The sequence below is a fragment of the Pteropus vampyrus genome, unplaced genomic scaffold, assembly GCF_000151845.1.
Source record: "Pteropus vampyrus isolate Shadow unplaced genomic scaffold, Pvam_2.0 Scaffold2, whole genome shotgun sequence".
NCBI lineage: Eukaryota > Metazoa > Chordata > Mammalia > Chiroptera > Pteropodidae > Pteropus > Pteropus vampyrus.
In genome coordinates, this window is record NW_011888783.1 from 25512569 (window position 1) to 25527253 (window position 14685).

Below are 14685 nucleotides of genomic sequence, written 5' to 3' on the forward strand. Positions count from 1 at the left end.
ACATTATGATCAACTGATAGTTCGAAATATAAGAGATTAAAATTTTTGTTCTTGTAAGCACATTTAATTAGAAGGCATAAAGCAATCAGTACAATACAATTAAAGAGAAATCTATATTACTCCTAAACCTTTCTTTTTTTCTCAGCTAAAATATTATAACAAAAAAGAAAACAAAGGTAAACGTAAGGAAGAAACAGCCCTAAAGATAGGGAATTTTTCCCTTACTGGTTAAATTTACCGAAGCTGGAAATAATCTTATTAAAATATGGAACAACTCTTTTTTTCTCTCTCTCTTTTGTATTTATTAGTCTAGCTCATCATCCTGAATTTGGGAGCAAAGGAAACTGATTCATTATTTAGGAACAAATTTTATTAAACTGATGTTAAATCAAGCATAAGGAATTAAACAGATCTGCAGAAGGTCATGTAGAATGTACGTAGCAGTTTGCGCTGTAAACCTGACTTCATTCTGTGAAACACACAGCTGAATGGGGACTCAGCTTTGCGGTCTGAGATGGCGATTGAAATTACAAAAATGTTATTAAATCAGAATTTTAAAATAGAGCTGGGGCCAACTAAAAATCCTAAACATCTTCAAGGAAATTCAAGAAGAGGAAAACATTTTGGAGGGAAACTTAGAACATAAGCCATAAACAAACTAGATAAGTAGATCAGATGCCAAAGAACAGAATGATAAAAACAAAACATTAGCAATTCTAAAATGCACTTTTATTTTGCAAGGCATCAATGTATTTAATAGATACATTAAAAACAAATTTATTGTTCTAATCTGAGCTAGTGTAAGAGAATGTTTGTATTTCTTAAATACATGCTCAATCCAAGCAGTTCATTTTCTTCTTCTATAACTAATTTAACAAATTGTTTAATTCTAGATCTGACTTATCACTGACAGATAAGGAGACAAAATCATGTGCTAATAATTGTTCTTAATTCACTAATTAATCTTTCTGTTTGTTTAGAATTTTGGTATCAGATGATCTTGCCTCCTCATTTTGATAAATCCAAGAAATATCCGCTACTAATAGATGTGTAAGTATTCAAGAGGAGGGAATAATTTAGAAGTTAACTATCATACATTTTTTTTTCCCAGTGTAGCTTACTGAAAAATAGAGCCAAGTGCATCCTTACTGTTTTCCTGAATCACTGTGAAGCAATTTTACTATTTCTTCCTTTCCTTTTGTAATCACAAACCCAAACCTGTGTTTTCTACCTTCTTTCTAATGGCACATGGGTTTTGTTTTGATTTGTTTCTCTGAACTCCAAGAGAATTCCAAAGGAATTCTCAAGTCCCCATCTTCATCCTTTCATCATGGACATTTTAATGAGCAAGAGATGGGTATTAATAGCCTTTACAGTTTCCTTACCCCCAAACGTAGCCAAACATCTCCCATAACTGCCTTTGATTCATTAGGACATCAGGTTTCTCTTTCTTTAGTTCCTGAAATATCACTGCCTGGTATTTTCCATTCCCCTTTTTGGTGAAGAGAACATATGTGATATAGGAAAGTATTCATTATAATCCAAACTTCTTCAAGTCTTAGAGAAAGTTCTGAAATCACAAGTGTTTGAGCAGTAACTGTGAATTCATGTGAATTCTAAATACGGCAGCTTTATAAAATATCTTCGATAATTATTAGGAATACGTTTAACTTTAATCCTTCTAAAATTGTGCTGACCTTACCCATAATGCCACAATTCTAGTCTTCCTGTCCTAGCTTGACTCATTTCCTTTATTAAAAACAAAACAAAACAACGTATGTGTTGGGTGCCTGCTGCGTGCCAGGTAATTTCGTACACACAGCAAACTTATGTGGCAAGTTCTCTTGGACCCATTATACGGAAGAGAAAACTGAATCTCAAGCTCAGGGACATAACTTTTCTGTTGTTACTAGAAAAAAAAAAGGAGGTGGAAGTGGAGGAGGAGGAGGGGCACAAATATCAGCATCAGACACGGCCTTGTTTCAGTGTATTTCCAGTTCCTTATAAACAAAATATAAAAGCTCAAAGAGAAAGAGGTATTTTCAACTTCCAGTTGTGCTATTTGATTTTCATTATGCCTCGTTTTGACTTTAGTGACACTAATTTGCTTTAGGCTTTAGCCCCAATCCTAAAGAAAGGATCTCTTAGGAAAAAGTGATATTTTTATCCTCTTTGACTCCCCAATAAGTAATGATTAGGCCTCCCCTTCATTAGGAAAATTAAAAAACTCACACACGGTAAATTTAGTGCCCATTTCTTTTCAGTGATTTTCCTCTTTATGTCCTAAGATGTCTAAATCTTTGTTTTATATTTTTAAAAATAATGTTTAATGTTATGTTAACCACTATTGAGGGAAGCTATTACTTTACCAAATTTAATAACATTAAAAGGACCAGGGTATTTCACATGCTGTTAAGAAAAAATGTTTACCTGCCCAAGAAATGCATGACTGCATCCTTCTTTTTAAAGTTAGAATATGACAATATTTAGTTTAAAATTACTACCATAATTTGTTTAAAACTAAAGTTCTTTTGACTACCATCCCTAAGTATATGGAGGAAAATGTTAGCAAAAACAGGCAAGCAGAACTTGTCCCATCCTGTGGAAGAGACAGTGAGCAGCTGAGTAGGAGAGATGGGCTGGGGAGGGATATGTTGCTGGAGAAGATCTGGGACCAGGAGTCCTATAGATGGTGCAAAGGCAACATATTGAAATGAGATGCAGTGAGCTAGAGGGAGCTTCTCGTGGTTAACAAAAGAAAATGAGAGGGCCTGAGAGAGACTGTGCATACCGCTGTATGGGAGGTAGGATATAGATTGTGAAGATCACAGATACAGGGAGTTAAAGTTGTTAATAAATAGAATGCCAAACGATGTGCCCATTTTCCAAGACAGTCTATTTCTCCTTTGAAGTTTTAAGGAATCGTGTTCATTCATACTTTGGCCCACTCCACAATGATTTGTGGGGCCATGGTGTGCAACATGGTGTTGGGTCCTGGGGGAGATGGGATGCATATTATACAGGTCCTTCAAGAAGTCCCAACCCAGGAAATACACTTGTCTAGGAGTGTTTGTAAGCTGAGATGGAAAGATAACTTCAAAGCTGCATTTATTGTCATCCTCATTATTTTTTCATAACACAACTCCCTCTCCCAACTATTAGAGAATTTTTTTTTTTTGATTTCCAAGATAAATACAACTTAGAAAATGTTGGCCTACGAAGTCTGTGTTTGATAACCATCTTCAAAGATTAAACTGATGGACATCTTTCAATAAAATGCACAGCCATTTATAATCATGTTGCCAAGTAAAGACGACCCATGGTGGACACCTCGGCTGCTGGCATGATTTCAGGCTCAAGATCTGGAAAAGATGCACACTTCTCATCCACAGGGAATAGAAATGCAGGAGATCCTCATTTGATTCAGGAAAACCACACAGGCCAACGGTTTGGGTTTTTTCACAGGTATGCAGGGCCCTGTAGTCAAACAGCAGATGCCACCTTCACACTCAGCTGGGCTACTTACCTTGCAAGCACGGAAAACATTATAGTAGCTAGCTTTGACGGCAGAGGAAGTGGTTACCAAGGAGATAAGATCATGCACGCAATCAATAGACGACTGGGAACTCTTGAAGTTGAAGATCAAATTGAAGCAGCCAGGTGAGTGATTAGGAGATGAATTCAAAGGACATCAGATTTTCCCCCTTAAATTTATATTTTAAATTCTCAAAGTGTAAAGAATTTAAAGTATCCTGAGATATATTTGTAATCTTTCATCCTTGGAGCGTATTTGTGTGTGTTTAGATAAAAATATATGTCATCATAGATTTATATAAAGCTAAAAAAGATATTTCCTAAATCCCTCTCTCTATGTGACTCTAGAAAAGGAATTTACATATGTGCTATAACACCTTCAAGGAACAGAAACTCGAAAATTCATCAAACACATGGACAAACTTAGGGTAAATGTACCCCTGAGCAAACATCTAACTAAAGAAGCAAACTGTCCCAACAGTCAGGGATAAGTAGAGGAGTTCAGTGTCCATTTACACTGGAGCAGGGTGAAGGCATGAAGTCCTAGGAGTGGCTCCTATGGTCAGCTGGATGAGGGTTATTCCTCATCTAATTCTGGGAAAATTGTGGAGTGCAACCTTCATTGCTCAAATTATAAGAGCTTCGTAAAGTATGAATCACACTCATTCTTGTGCTCTCCAGTTATCGGACTACAGATAGATGTGATCTGACTTAAGAGAAATTTTAATTATAAAAGATGATTACACCGTTATGTGCATGTAACATGGGAAATGTTTTACCTGAATTGTCATTGAAGCTGCACGGCAACCCTGGGAGGTGGATGTTCTTATCCCATATTTCAGGTAAAGAAATGGGAGTTCCTAGGTTAGGTAATTTGCCAAGGTCAGTCAGGATTTGAATCCAGGTCTCACTCCAATTCTTACATTCAATTGCATTCAACTGATAAATGAGAAATGTAATCTCTGAGTTTCTATAGCCAAGTGCATGGATGTCTGTGGAAGCATAATAAGTAAGTGATTTAAAATAATGTTGTGAAACCATAAACCAGGAAATGCTGAAAATGGGTGGAGGAAAATGTCTTTAAGAAAAGGATCAACTGAAGAGAAGATGGTAATTTATTGAGTATCCCTCCTGAGTCTTTTATACTAAAGTTAACAATTAACTATTTTTCTTAAAACTAAAAAAGAGAGGTTTAGATTAGAGAGAGGACAAATTTGTTGAGGAGTAAGGCTGTAATATTTTAAAAATAAAATTTTTATTTATCCAGATCACTCCTCTGTGAGAGAGAGCATAGTTTCCAGAGCCTCTCACATCTGACCAGCACAAGCCCTAAAATTACAGAATTGAGTGTCCACAATGTCCAACTTCAGTTAAAAAAGTAAGATGTGATGTGTTTACACAATAGAATAGTATTTCAACAACTAAAAAGAACAATACACAACCATATAGACAACCACAGACTACTGAATGAGAAGCTAGGCACAAAAGTATGTATTCTCCATGACCCAACTTTTATATAAAGTTCAAAACCATGGCACAAATTCAGGTGAAATTTTTATAGTATCCAATAAAAGGAAAATATTTCATTTTTTTTCTTTTGTAAAAGGAGAAATGTCTCAGAGACTTCTAGGTGATAGTAATACACTATATCTTTGTTCAAGGACATGCACACTTTGTAAAGATTTATCAACTTATACACTTATGTCTTGTTGCACATTTGTGTACATGTGTATTCTAAATTTTAAAAGTTTACATGGAAAGATGAGTTAAAAACTACTTTATACTTTTTAATAATATCACTTAACTAATATTGCTTAACTCAGGGCAGCCTAAGACATATCAAATGAAAACACAGATTCTCGAAGTCACGTATAGGTCAATGTGAGGATTTCCCACGTCCCTCAATACAAAGTTAAGAGTCGCATTTGCTACATTTTTAAAAAGTAAATAAATCACCTTTTGATGTAAGGCTAAGACTAAAAAACAGGTACATAAAACATTTTTCTCCTTTCTTTACTTAGATTCCAATACTGAACACAATTTTGCGTCAAAAAGACTTCTTAATCCATCAAGGAAAAAGTTCTTATATAATGGTGCTGAGCTAACTAATCAACACCCAGCATAAAAAGGGATTTATTTAGAGAATGGTGTTTAAGTTCTCAGGTGGGAGGCTTGGATACATTTCCAAGCCCTACACAGATGTTCTCCATGCCCCTATATTTCTCCATGGTAGGGGCAGCCTCTCTCAAACTGAAAAACATCTGGAGAGATTTAAATTCAATTATGTAAAGAAAAGTGCATCTGGGCTGCAAATTTTTATATAAAGCTGTGAAAAAAAACTGCCAGGATTTGTTTTCTGTGAAACACATGCACAAACACAGACACACACAGACACACACACACACAGACAAAATTTTTATGGACTCCAATGAAAGTAAACTTTGTTTATCTGGCTCTTAAGTTAAAAATGAAAGACATTAATCTCAGATGTTTATTTGATTGCTGGAAGTATTATATCTTAGTTTCTAATAGAACAAATGAAAAACAATAAAAGAATAAATAAAGAACAAATGGCAGGATTTCACATTTGTGCATTTATCTTAGTTTTCTATACACAGCGTAATACTAATTCATGGACTTTTTCTATGTATTTTAGACAATTTTCAAAAATGGGATTTGTGGATGACAAAAGAATTGCAATGTGGGGCTGGGTGAGTAGTTGTTTGGCTGATGAATCTATAAGCATTTCTTAGTAAATACAACCCAGAGCAGGATAATATATTTTTCGCATGTAAATATTTGGAGATGAAAATCATATCTATCATTTTAATCTGAGAAGGTCCAAATAAAATGTCTTAGATCACTGAGCAATGAATCCCTATGAGTTCAGGCTCACACCTCTGTTATGACAAGGGAGGGAGGGAGGGAAGAAGTGAGGAAAAGAGGAAGGGGGTGGGGTTTTCTCATGAGTCGAAGTCAGTGAAGAGTTAGTGTTTATTGTTTTTAATTTTTCTTTAATTGCTACTACCCAGCAACTTTGATGCTTTTCCCCTCACACCTACCAAGAAAAGGGACTAGAGCTCTGAAAATGCAGTCTTTAGATACTGTCCAATTAAGGACAATTTAAGCCTCCTCTACCATGCTTTTCATCTCTAAAGAGGCATAGTATATAAAGATGTGAGAAATGTGGAAACTGCGACTCGCTTACCATATGTCCTTAATTCTTTTACCTCCATAAAAATAACTGTTTCTATTCCATAGTCATATGGAGGGTATGTAACCTCGATGGTCCTGGGAGCAGGAAGTGGTATATTCAAGTGTGGAATAGCTGTGGCACCTGTGTCATCATGGGAGTTCTATGGTACGTAATTGCTATCAGGTACAAAGAGATACTGAGCACTGACCTTAAAACTCCAATGACAAAACTATTTCTTTTTGGGTTTCAGTGTTTCAAACAGTGAATAAGCTGATTTATCTTACAGGTACATTCTGGATACCTATAATGAAATGATCTCACTTATTCTGCTATTGTAAGAGGATGGATGGTATTATATGTTACCTACGCAGTTATGAACAAATTTTTTTCTCAATTTCTTATCAATAAATCTTATAAACAAATTGTTTTCCAAATTTCAGAACATCTCAAATGCTACATTTCTGCAGAAAAACACTTTCTTATCTGTATTCTAACTTGAGTATGGGTTTCACTTATTAGCAGAATAAAAGAAGCATGTATCTCTCTTCTGGTAAAGATCTAGTATAAGTAGGGCTTTGGGTGGAAAGAGGAAAGTAGGGACCGAGGAATTTCTGGGGGTTTTATTTTTTGTCATCATCTCCAAGTAAGTGAAAGCCATTCTAGATTATCCTCTTCATCATTGAGAAAATATTATTCTATAAGGCATCATACACAAGTAAGACTATAATTCACAAGGGGAAGAGAGTGAGCAGTGCAACATAGGTAGGGGAGAAGCCAGAGGTGGTGAGGAGATGAATTTTTTTCTGTGTCTCTTCTGACTCAAGTCCTTTATATAGTATAAGGACAGAATCGTTGATAATGAACATGCTCATTAAATATTTTATGTCCTAACATATGGTAGTACCAATCTTGTGGAAAACGCTTTTTTAAACCTCTCCAAGTCAAGAGAAGCCAATGTAAAATATGCATTGCTATCTTGCTGTCAAAAAAAAAAAATTGGAGAACATAGTTGGGATTTGATACTTGCACAATGGATTTGTTTTCATTTAACACTCTTCTGCTTCATAGTAATTGTTCTATTGGATGGCCTGTTTTTGGAGACCTCTGGTGGTCAATAAAATAATAGAAACCATCTTCGTGAGTTTAGAAATATGTGATGATAAGAAGAGAACTTCATTAGATATACATGGACCAACCTAACACATAGGAACTTTCTAGAATTGTAAATTTGAACAATTTTACAGAAAGATCATATAGAAGGAATACACAAATGGTATTTCAAGGCGTATTACTCAAAGTTTACAACTGCGTTATGCATTTTTAAATACTATTTTTAAAATTTCAGATCTTCTTACATATGTAAACCTGGTTAGCATAATAAGAAAGGGGTATTATATTCTAGAACAAGAATTGAAGCTTGTGACTGTTTGAAGAAAAATTTGTTTTGTACTTAATGGACATTTTCCCTCCAGCAAATGTACAACATAAGTTATTCACATTTAAATGTTAAAAGATATGAGCATTTTATGAAGATCTTATATTTTAAAATGTTCTTTAAATTTTATATTTTCTATTTTAGTGTCCTCTAGGTATGTAAAATTATATATAGTCTGTATTCATTGTAATCAAAATGATAAAATATTGCGCTCTCTAATTTTGGAGGAAAATATTTTGATTTCCATAGAAATGGTATGTCAAAGAATACATGTGAAACAACTAACACTCATTATCGATGTAGTTTTTAGTCTACAGTGCCAGTCACACAAAAAGGCTGAGAATGCTGCTGAAGGTTGTGGTTTAGATGATCTATTCATTTAAAGAATTAATGAGATAAGTACTGAAATACCTGTACGATTACAGTGAAATTCAAGCTGTTAACCTGTGTAGCACAATGGCAACATATTATTCTTATATTTATTTATTCACTGTAATCTGTCATTTAAGAAGGCATCTTTCAAAAGTTATTTCAGATTTTTAAAGTAACATTAGAATTCAGCCACAGTAAATTTTCTCACTGATATTTTAGGATATGTATATAAAATGATGCATATGATATAGATGATTTAGATGTGATATACATATGATATATACGATACGTGATTTCACTTTTAAAAATAGGACAAAATTATGTTTAATTATTCAAAATAAGCAAATCAATAATATATATGTTTCTCTGCCACATATAGATAAAAGAGCTTAGGTCATTTCAGATAGATATTAACATAGATATTAATATCTGCAGATATTAATGTAATTTGTTTCATAACACTCAACTGTCATAACACCAAAATTGAGCCCTTTCCACAAAACGAGAGAAAACAAATGTTTACCTTGATTTATGATAGAGTATTTGAGCCAATATGGGGTTATGCAACAAATAAATTATAAGTGAATTTTCTTTTTATTATAGTGAATTTCAAACTGCCAAAAAATATCATTTAAGTATGCAACTAGTAAATGAACATTATTAGAGATTACCAAAAGGAAATAGTATATCATAAATTAGAGCATATTCTGTGTCAGGACCAAAAAATTCAAGACAATTGAGGCATTAAGTGACATCCTAATTAAGATTCCTTGAGAAAGTCAGATGATAGTGTAAAGAGTTCTTACGTCTTAGCACTTCACATTTGACTTTTCTGCAGGTGAATTGTTGACTGGGTTTTAGATCATCTAGTTTGATCTCTCTCTGCCCTCATCATAAGGGCTACGTGGGAATGGGCTAGGGCAGAGTGAGCAAAGGCAGGAGTCTGAGTAGGTGTCTGGCCGCATTAACAAGCCAAATAAAAAATGATCTGGATGAGATACTTCTGAGGGTAACAATATAAACTTACATGCAAGCTAAGACATACCCAAGCACATAAAATAACCCAATAAAAGGAAGAAAATTCTTGTTGTATGAATTAACACTTTTTCTTTTCTCCAACATAGACTCAGTGTACACAGAACGTTACATGGGTCTCCCAACTGCAGAAGACAACCTTGACCATTACAAGGTAAGAGATGAGGAACCAGATCCATTTTTAAACCTATTTATAAGTGGTTTAAGAACATTTTAAAATGTATCTATTCTAGAAAATATATTTTTTTTATTTCCAACAAAATTCTTGTTAAAAAGAAATAACACAGGTGGTTTAAAGATACTCCAGTAGCTTCCCCTACTATATTCTGCATAATTACAGTCTTTATCGTATGCTATATAGGTCACAATATGCATTCATTTGGAAATACAAAGCAACACCAGATAATTAGTTTAATTATAAAAATTTCAGTTTAGAAAACATGTCAAATTCAGCATATTCCTTTAGAGCCCAGAAGATTCTAAACCTTTAGCTGTATATTAGAATTTCTTATGGCATTATCATAATTAAGATGTATATACAAGGCTATAATTTTCTTATTCACAGACAAATATGTACAGTTGTTTTTTTTTTTTTCACACAAGATTTGAGTAAAGCAGGTGAGGAGTAATTACAGTTGGGCGGTACTCTGAAAAGCCATTGAACCCTAATTACTCAATAGCATGCAACAGGCTGGTTGCCTGATGGGAGAACCAGTGGGCAGGTTTCTCTGCAGATGGGCTATAGTATTTGAAATATGTTATGGGTGCAACTATCAGTGGCAGCCCCATGTGCTAGTGTGGATGCCAATGCAAAGCCAGAGCCACATTGATGCCTCCATACGTGCTAGACTAAGTACTAAGGACTCTTCTAGCACTTTGGTCCATACGAAAGAGTCCTGATCCTGTCATGATAGTTGAAAACCCTTAAACTTACAGATGACAAGGCAAATCATCTGATGTTTACATGCTTCAAAGGAAATTCAAACTCTTCCTGGGACAGCAAATCAAAAAGAAAGGAAAACAAAAGCAAGAATAATTTAAGAGAACAATTTTCCTTTATCTGCTCCACAGCTCTCAAGACGTGGGCTTCATATTAATACATTTCTCTGAGCAATATTTATACATTATTGTAAGATGTTATCATTACTATGGATTCTAAAGTCATTTGATCAAAACACAATAAAACTCAAAGTTTCTAGTTTTACAACATAAGTATAGACAGTTTAGTTCTATATCTTTCAGCTTTTTCTGGCAAGCCTGGTCGGGCGAGGGGTAGAGAAGGATGTGAATCTGTGTTCATGCCTGCGCGTGTGTTTTCATCTTTGTTTTTCAGTCAAAATTTTAAAAAAACTAACAACCTATAAAGTGACATGCACAAATCATCTTTCACTACAAAGCAGTCCCATAATCAGGTTGTCCTCATTTCTGCTAATTGTCTCACATAGTACTTTGGACTTAACGCTTCCCATTCTTTCTCTTCCGCAAGCTGCTTCAGACATCCTTGCCCTTCTTCATAACCACATCCTCGCTCTCACATGACTATCTCCCCTTTTATAATAACTCAATTGATTTGTCCTTAGCTTGTCCTTCTACACTCCAGTTTATACCCCACGGAGCTGTGAGATTAACTCCCACCCATAACGCTTTAATAGATCTTTCCTGTGTACTCGACTGACTCCAGTCCTTACTCTTTCACCAGGTGTTCAACACCCTTCTTACAACGGCCCAGTTTACCTGAATATTTCTGAGCCTTTCCCTTTTGTGCCTTTGTCCTCTTTCCCCTCTGCCTGGAATGTCATTTCGTCTCCATCTGCATCCATAGGGGAACTCATACTGCTCTTCGAGGGAAGTATTATCCCCTTTCGAATCCCATGAGATTTTCCTTGTATGTCTTTAATCCTCCATCTATCCCTCTTGAACTCATAATTGGTTTCTCCTCAAATTTCCCTTCTGCAGTATTATTAGCTATTCAAGGCTTTACTCAACATTGTATTCTTTGGATTACCCAGTATAAACCTTAAAACCTTCTCTGATTTAATTTTAAAACTTTTTGAAGGGGAACATTATAATAAAAAACTGTATGGTCTCCATCGCTTCTCTCATTTTACAAAATTCTCTGGAATTTTCTTGTCAATGACCTGACCAGGAGGTTTAAATTTGAACCATCTCTCCTGTGGTACACTATATTTGATGAGTTGCCAAAAGCCTTTCTCAGATATCCCAAATGTGCTAAAAATTCCTGGAACATCAAAGGTATACTGCCTGGGACCCTAACCTTGACTCTAGAATCTGGTGAACGATGAATCAAAAGTTCATTTAAAGTATTCCATATTGCAAAGTCTAGAAGCACAGGGTCAAGTCCAAATCCTGACATCTAAGAAAGTCCATAGCACCTATCCTACTTCGCCAGGTGAACATCAGCCAACAGGGTGTTTCCTCTTCAACCAGACCTTCCCTTAAAGGATAATTGGTTTTAATCTGCTATTTCAACCTGCGTCGTTTTCCAGACTTTCTCACGGGCTCCCCATTCGTGCGCCCTCTTCCTCAACTCTACACTGAGGTGGCCGTTTTCATCTCTCTCCTTAGGTGTTCGCTGCGTGAGGTAGTCATGTAAACAGAAGTCACTTCTTACTGCCAATGGCAACACACGCACACTGGGTGCACAAAGTCACTCTTTTCCTTCACTGCACAGATGGCACTCGAGGACTGTTTAATCCTTCCACCGCCAGGAGTCGGGTTTTCTTGGCACAAAATTCATTGCTGGCAATGGACACATTAAAACTGCCAGTACCAGGGAGCTAAAGGTTCCCAATGTGTTACTCAGAGGAATTATTTGGGCCGGTAATAGTTAAGGTGGGCAGGAGAAAGTGAGGCAAAAGCATTCACTGAATCGTTTCTACCCTGGTAAATTGCTTCCTCTCAGTGTGGAGAATTGAATCTAAGTACCTATATTTGGTGCACAGCAGGCTTTAGAATAAAGCTGCCCTCCTTTGTTTTTTAAATGAGCCTGTGCTTTTGTCTCTGGCAAGAATACATTTAAAGATTCTATTTTCCTCCAAGGCCCCAGCTGCCCCTCTGGACCCCATCTTATTTTACTTTTCTTTCCCAGGTGGTTTATTCTCCCTCTCTTTCTCTCTCTCTCTTTCTCTCTCTCTCTCTCTCTCTCTCTCTCTCTCTCTCTCTTTCTCTCTCCACACACACATACACACTCCTTTCTCTTTCTCCCACCTCCTACTCTCTTTGAAAAAACAAAGAAAATAATTCTTTGAAGCATTGTACTGCCCTGTGCATTTCCTGGGTCAGAAGGCAATATTTTGAAAATTATTCCCATTACTTTGGCTGATTGACTCTCTTCAGCAGATCCAGGATAGAAATGCCCAAAGTGTTTGTAAGAAGCAAGGTCCTGATCTTTGATCATGTTTTCAGCTAATGAATTATCATTGTAGTAGCCAGCATTATAGCCTTTGGAAGAGAATACAATTTTTAATAAAATTCAAATGAGAAAAAGAATTCATTATTAGGTCATTGTGATTCATATTTGGAAGAATTTTAAAAAAAACCCACATCACAAAGAGAAGCACATTTTGTGAAATAAAGGTTCTACTTACCATTTAGGAAACGGACTTGGAGGAACCACTTATAAATGCCAGTGGAACAACGTGGGATGCCTGTGCACTGCTGAAAGTTGGTCTACGACCCACTTACTAAGGCGTGCACCTCTAGGGCTACATCTAACTAGAGAGTACCCTTTCCCACTCGTACAAAACTGTCGTATAGATTAGGACACCCTGGAACTAAGGCTGAGACCCGATGCAGTGACTACATAAGACTCTTTCTGTAGATTATCACCCACCATTGCTAAGTGGCAGGGCAGGAGCACTTTTAAAGGGTACCAGGAACTCAAAGAGGAAGGAAAATGTTCATCTCCCTAAAACTCCAAGGAGATGGACCCAGAAACTCTAAGTAAGCAGCCAAAGTGGAGAGGTGACAAATCAAAGCTAATAGATGGTACAGCTCTGTAGATGCATCTTTTCTGCAGTGAGTCTCAGTCCACAGCAGACAGAAATGGTGACAGATTTGAGCAAAGGAGTCAGATGGCCAATGAAACGACCCTCATCCCCAAAAGCAATAAGCAAATAACAAGGGTGGCCACATTCTACGGAGTGAGTTCCTGACTAACATTGACGAATGGTCGATCGTAGGTCTTTTAGTCAAACCTATAAAAAATGTTAACATGTTTTAGACTTTCATTCACCCATTTATGGTGCCTGGTGTTTTAACAGTTCAGAAGTTTACTACCTTCTTGGTGAAACAAAACATGCACATGAAATTTTTGGAGATCAATAAAAGCAGGTAATAAAAGCATGAACTTAAATAAGACAAAGTCCCCGATACGTATGAAAAAGACTAGTGGTTTCCAAATTGTGAGTGTGGAGCCCAGAAAATCTGAACCTTCCGAGCATGTAGGGAGGGAAAGGACATAGTCAAAAAGTGAAGGTTTCACCTTCCCACACTCCTCTCAACCAGGGGGATCCAGTTTCATTTATTTCATTTATTATTCTTTTTCATTTATTTATTAAGTGCTTGCTTCTATGGCCAGACACTATCCTAAGCTCTTTAGGTTCATGAACCGTTAGGTTCAATTCTCCCTCAAATTCTCTGTGATAAGTGCTCTAATTTCTCCCGTTTTACCGACACAGAAACTGAGGCACAAAAAATGCTATATAACATATAGATACTGAGGGAGGAAAAGGGAGAGGGCACTTATCTGAAGCCAGTTGAGAAAGATATGGGAAGATGAAGGGGAAGAGCATAGAAACTCTCCATAGGTCGCAAACAGGGACGAGGTAGAGTAGCACAGTAGACACAGAGTAGCAGATAGAGCTGGTTTTCTGGGGATTTGTGAAACAGGTCCAATGAATCAAGGGATAACACAGAAGAAGGGCTGTGGGGATAGAAGGCCAAATGGAGGCCACTAAGGCAGGACCTCAGACGGGAGGAAATGGGGATTTGTGAATACACGTTAGGGAGGAGCATAAAATCAAGGACGAGGGAAGTGGGGCCCAAGTCCTGAGCCTTGTTGCCAGGAGAAGAGGGCAGCCTGGAACACACA

The 14685-nt window shown here is 36.4% G+C and overlaps 1 protein-coding gene across 4 annotated transcripts in view; it reads left to right on the top strand.

Moving 5' to 3' along the window:
- DPP4 (dipeptidyl peptidase 4) overlaps nucleotides 1-14685 on the top strand; it is a 74341-nt gene that overhangs the window by 51016 nt on the left and 8640 nt on the right. For all 4 annotated transcript variants that reach the window (XM_011358539.2, XM_023529777.1, XM_011358549.2 and 1 more), the window contains 5 exons: nucleotides 981-1050; nucleotides 3466-3660; nucleotides 6191-6245; nucleotides 6796-6895; nucleotides 9662-9726. In XM_011358539.2, the coding sequence (XP_011356841.1) occupies nucleotides 981-1050; nucleotides 3466-3660; nucleotides 6191-6245; nucleotides 6796-6895; nucleotides 9662-9726 (485 nt within the window). The remainder of the gene's footprint in view (nucleotides 1-980; nucleotides 1051-3465; nucleotides 3661-6190; nucleotides 6246-6795; nucleotides 6896-9661; nucleotides 9727-14685) is intronic.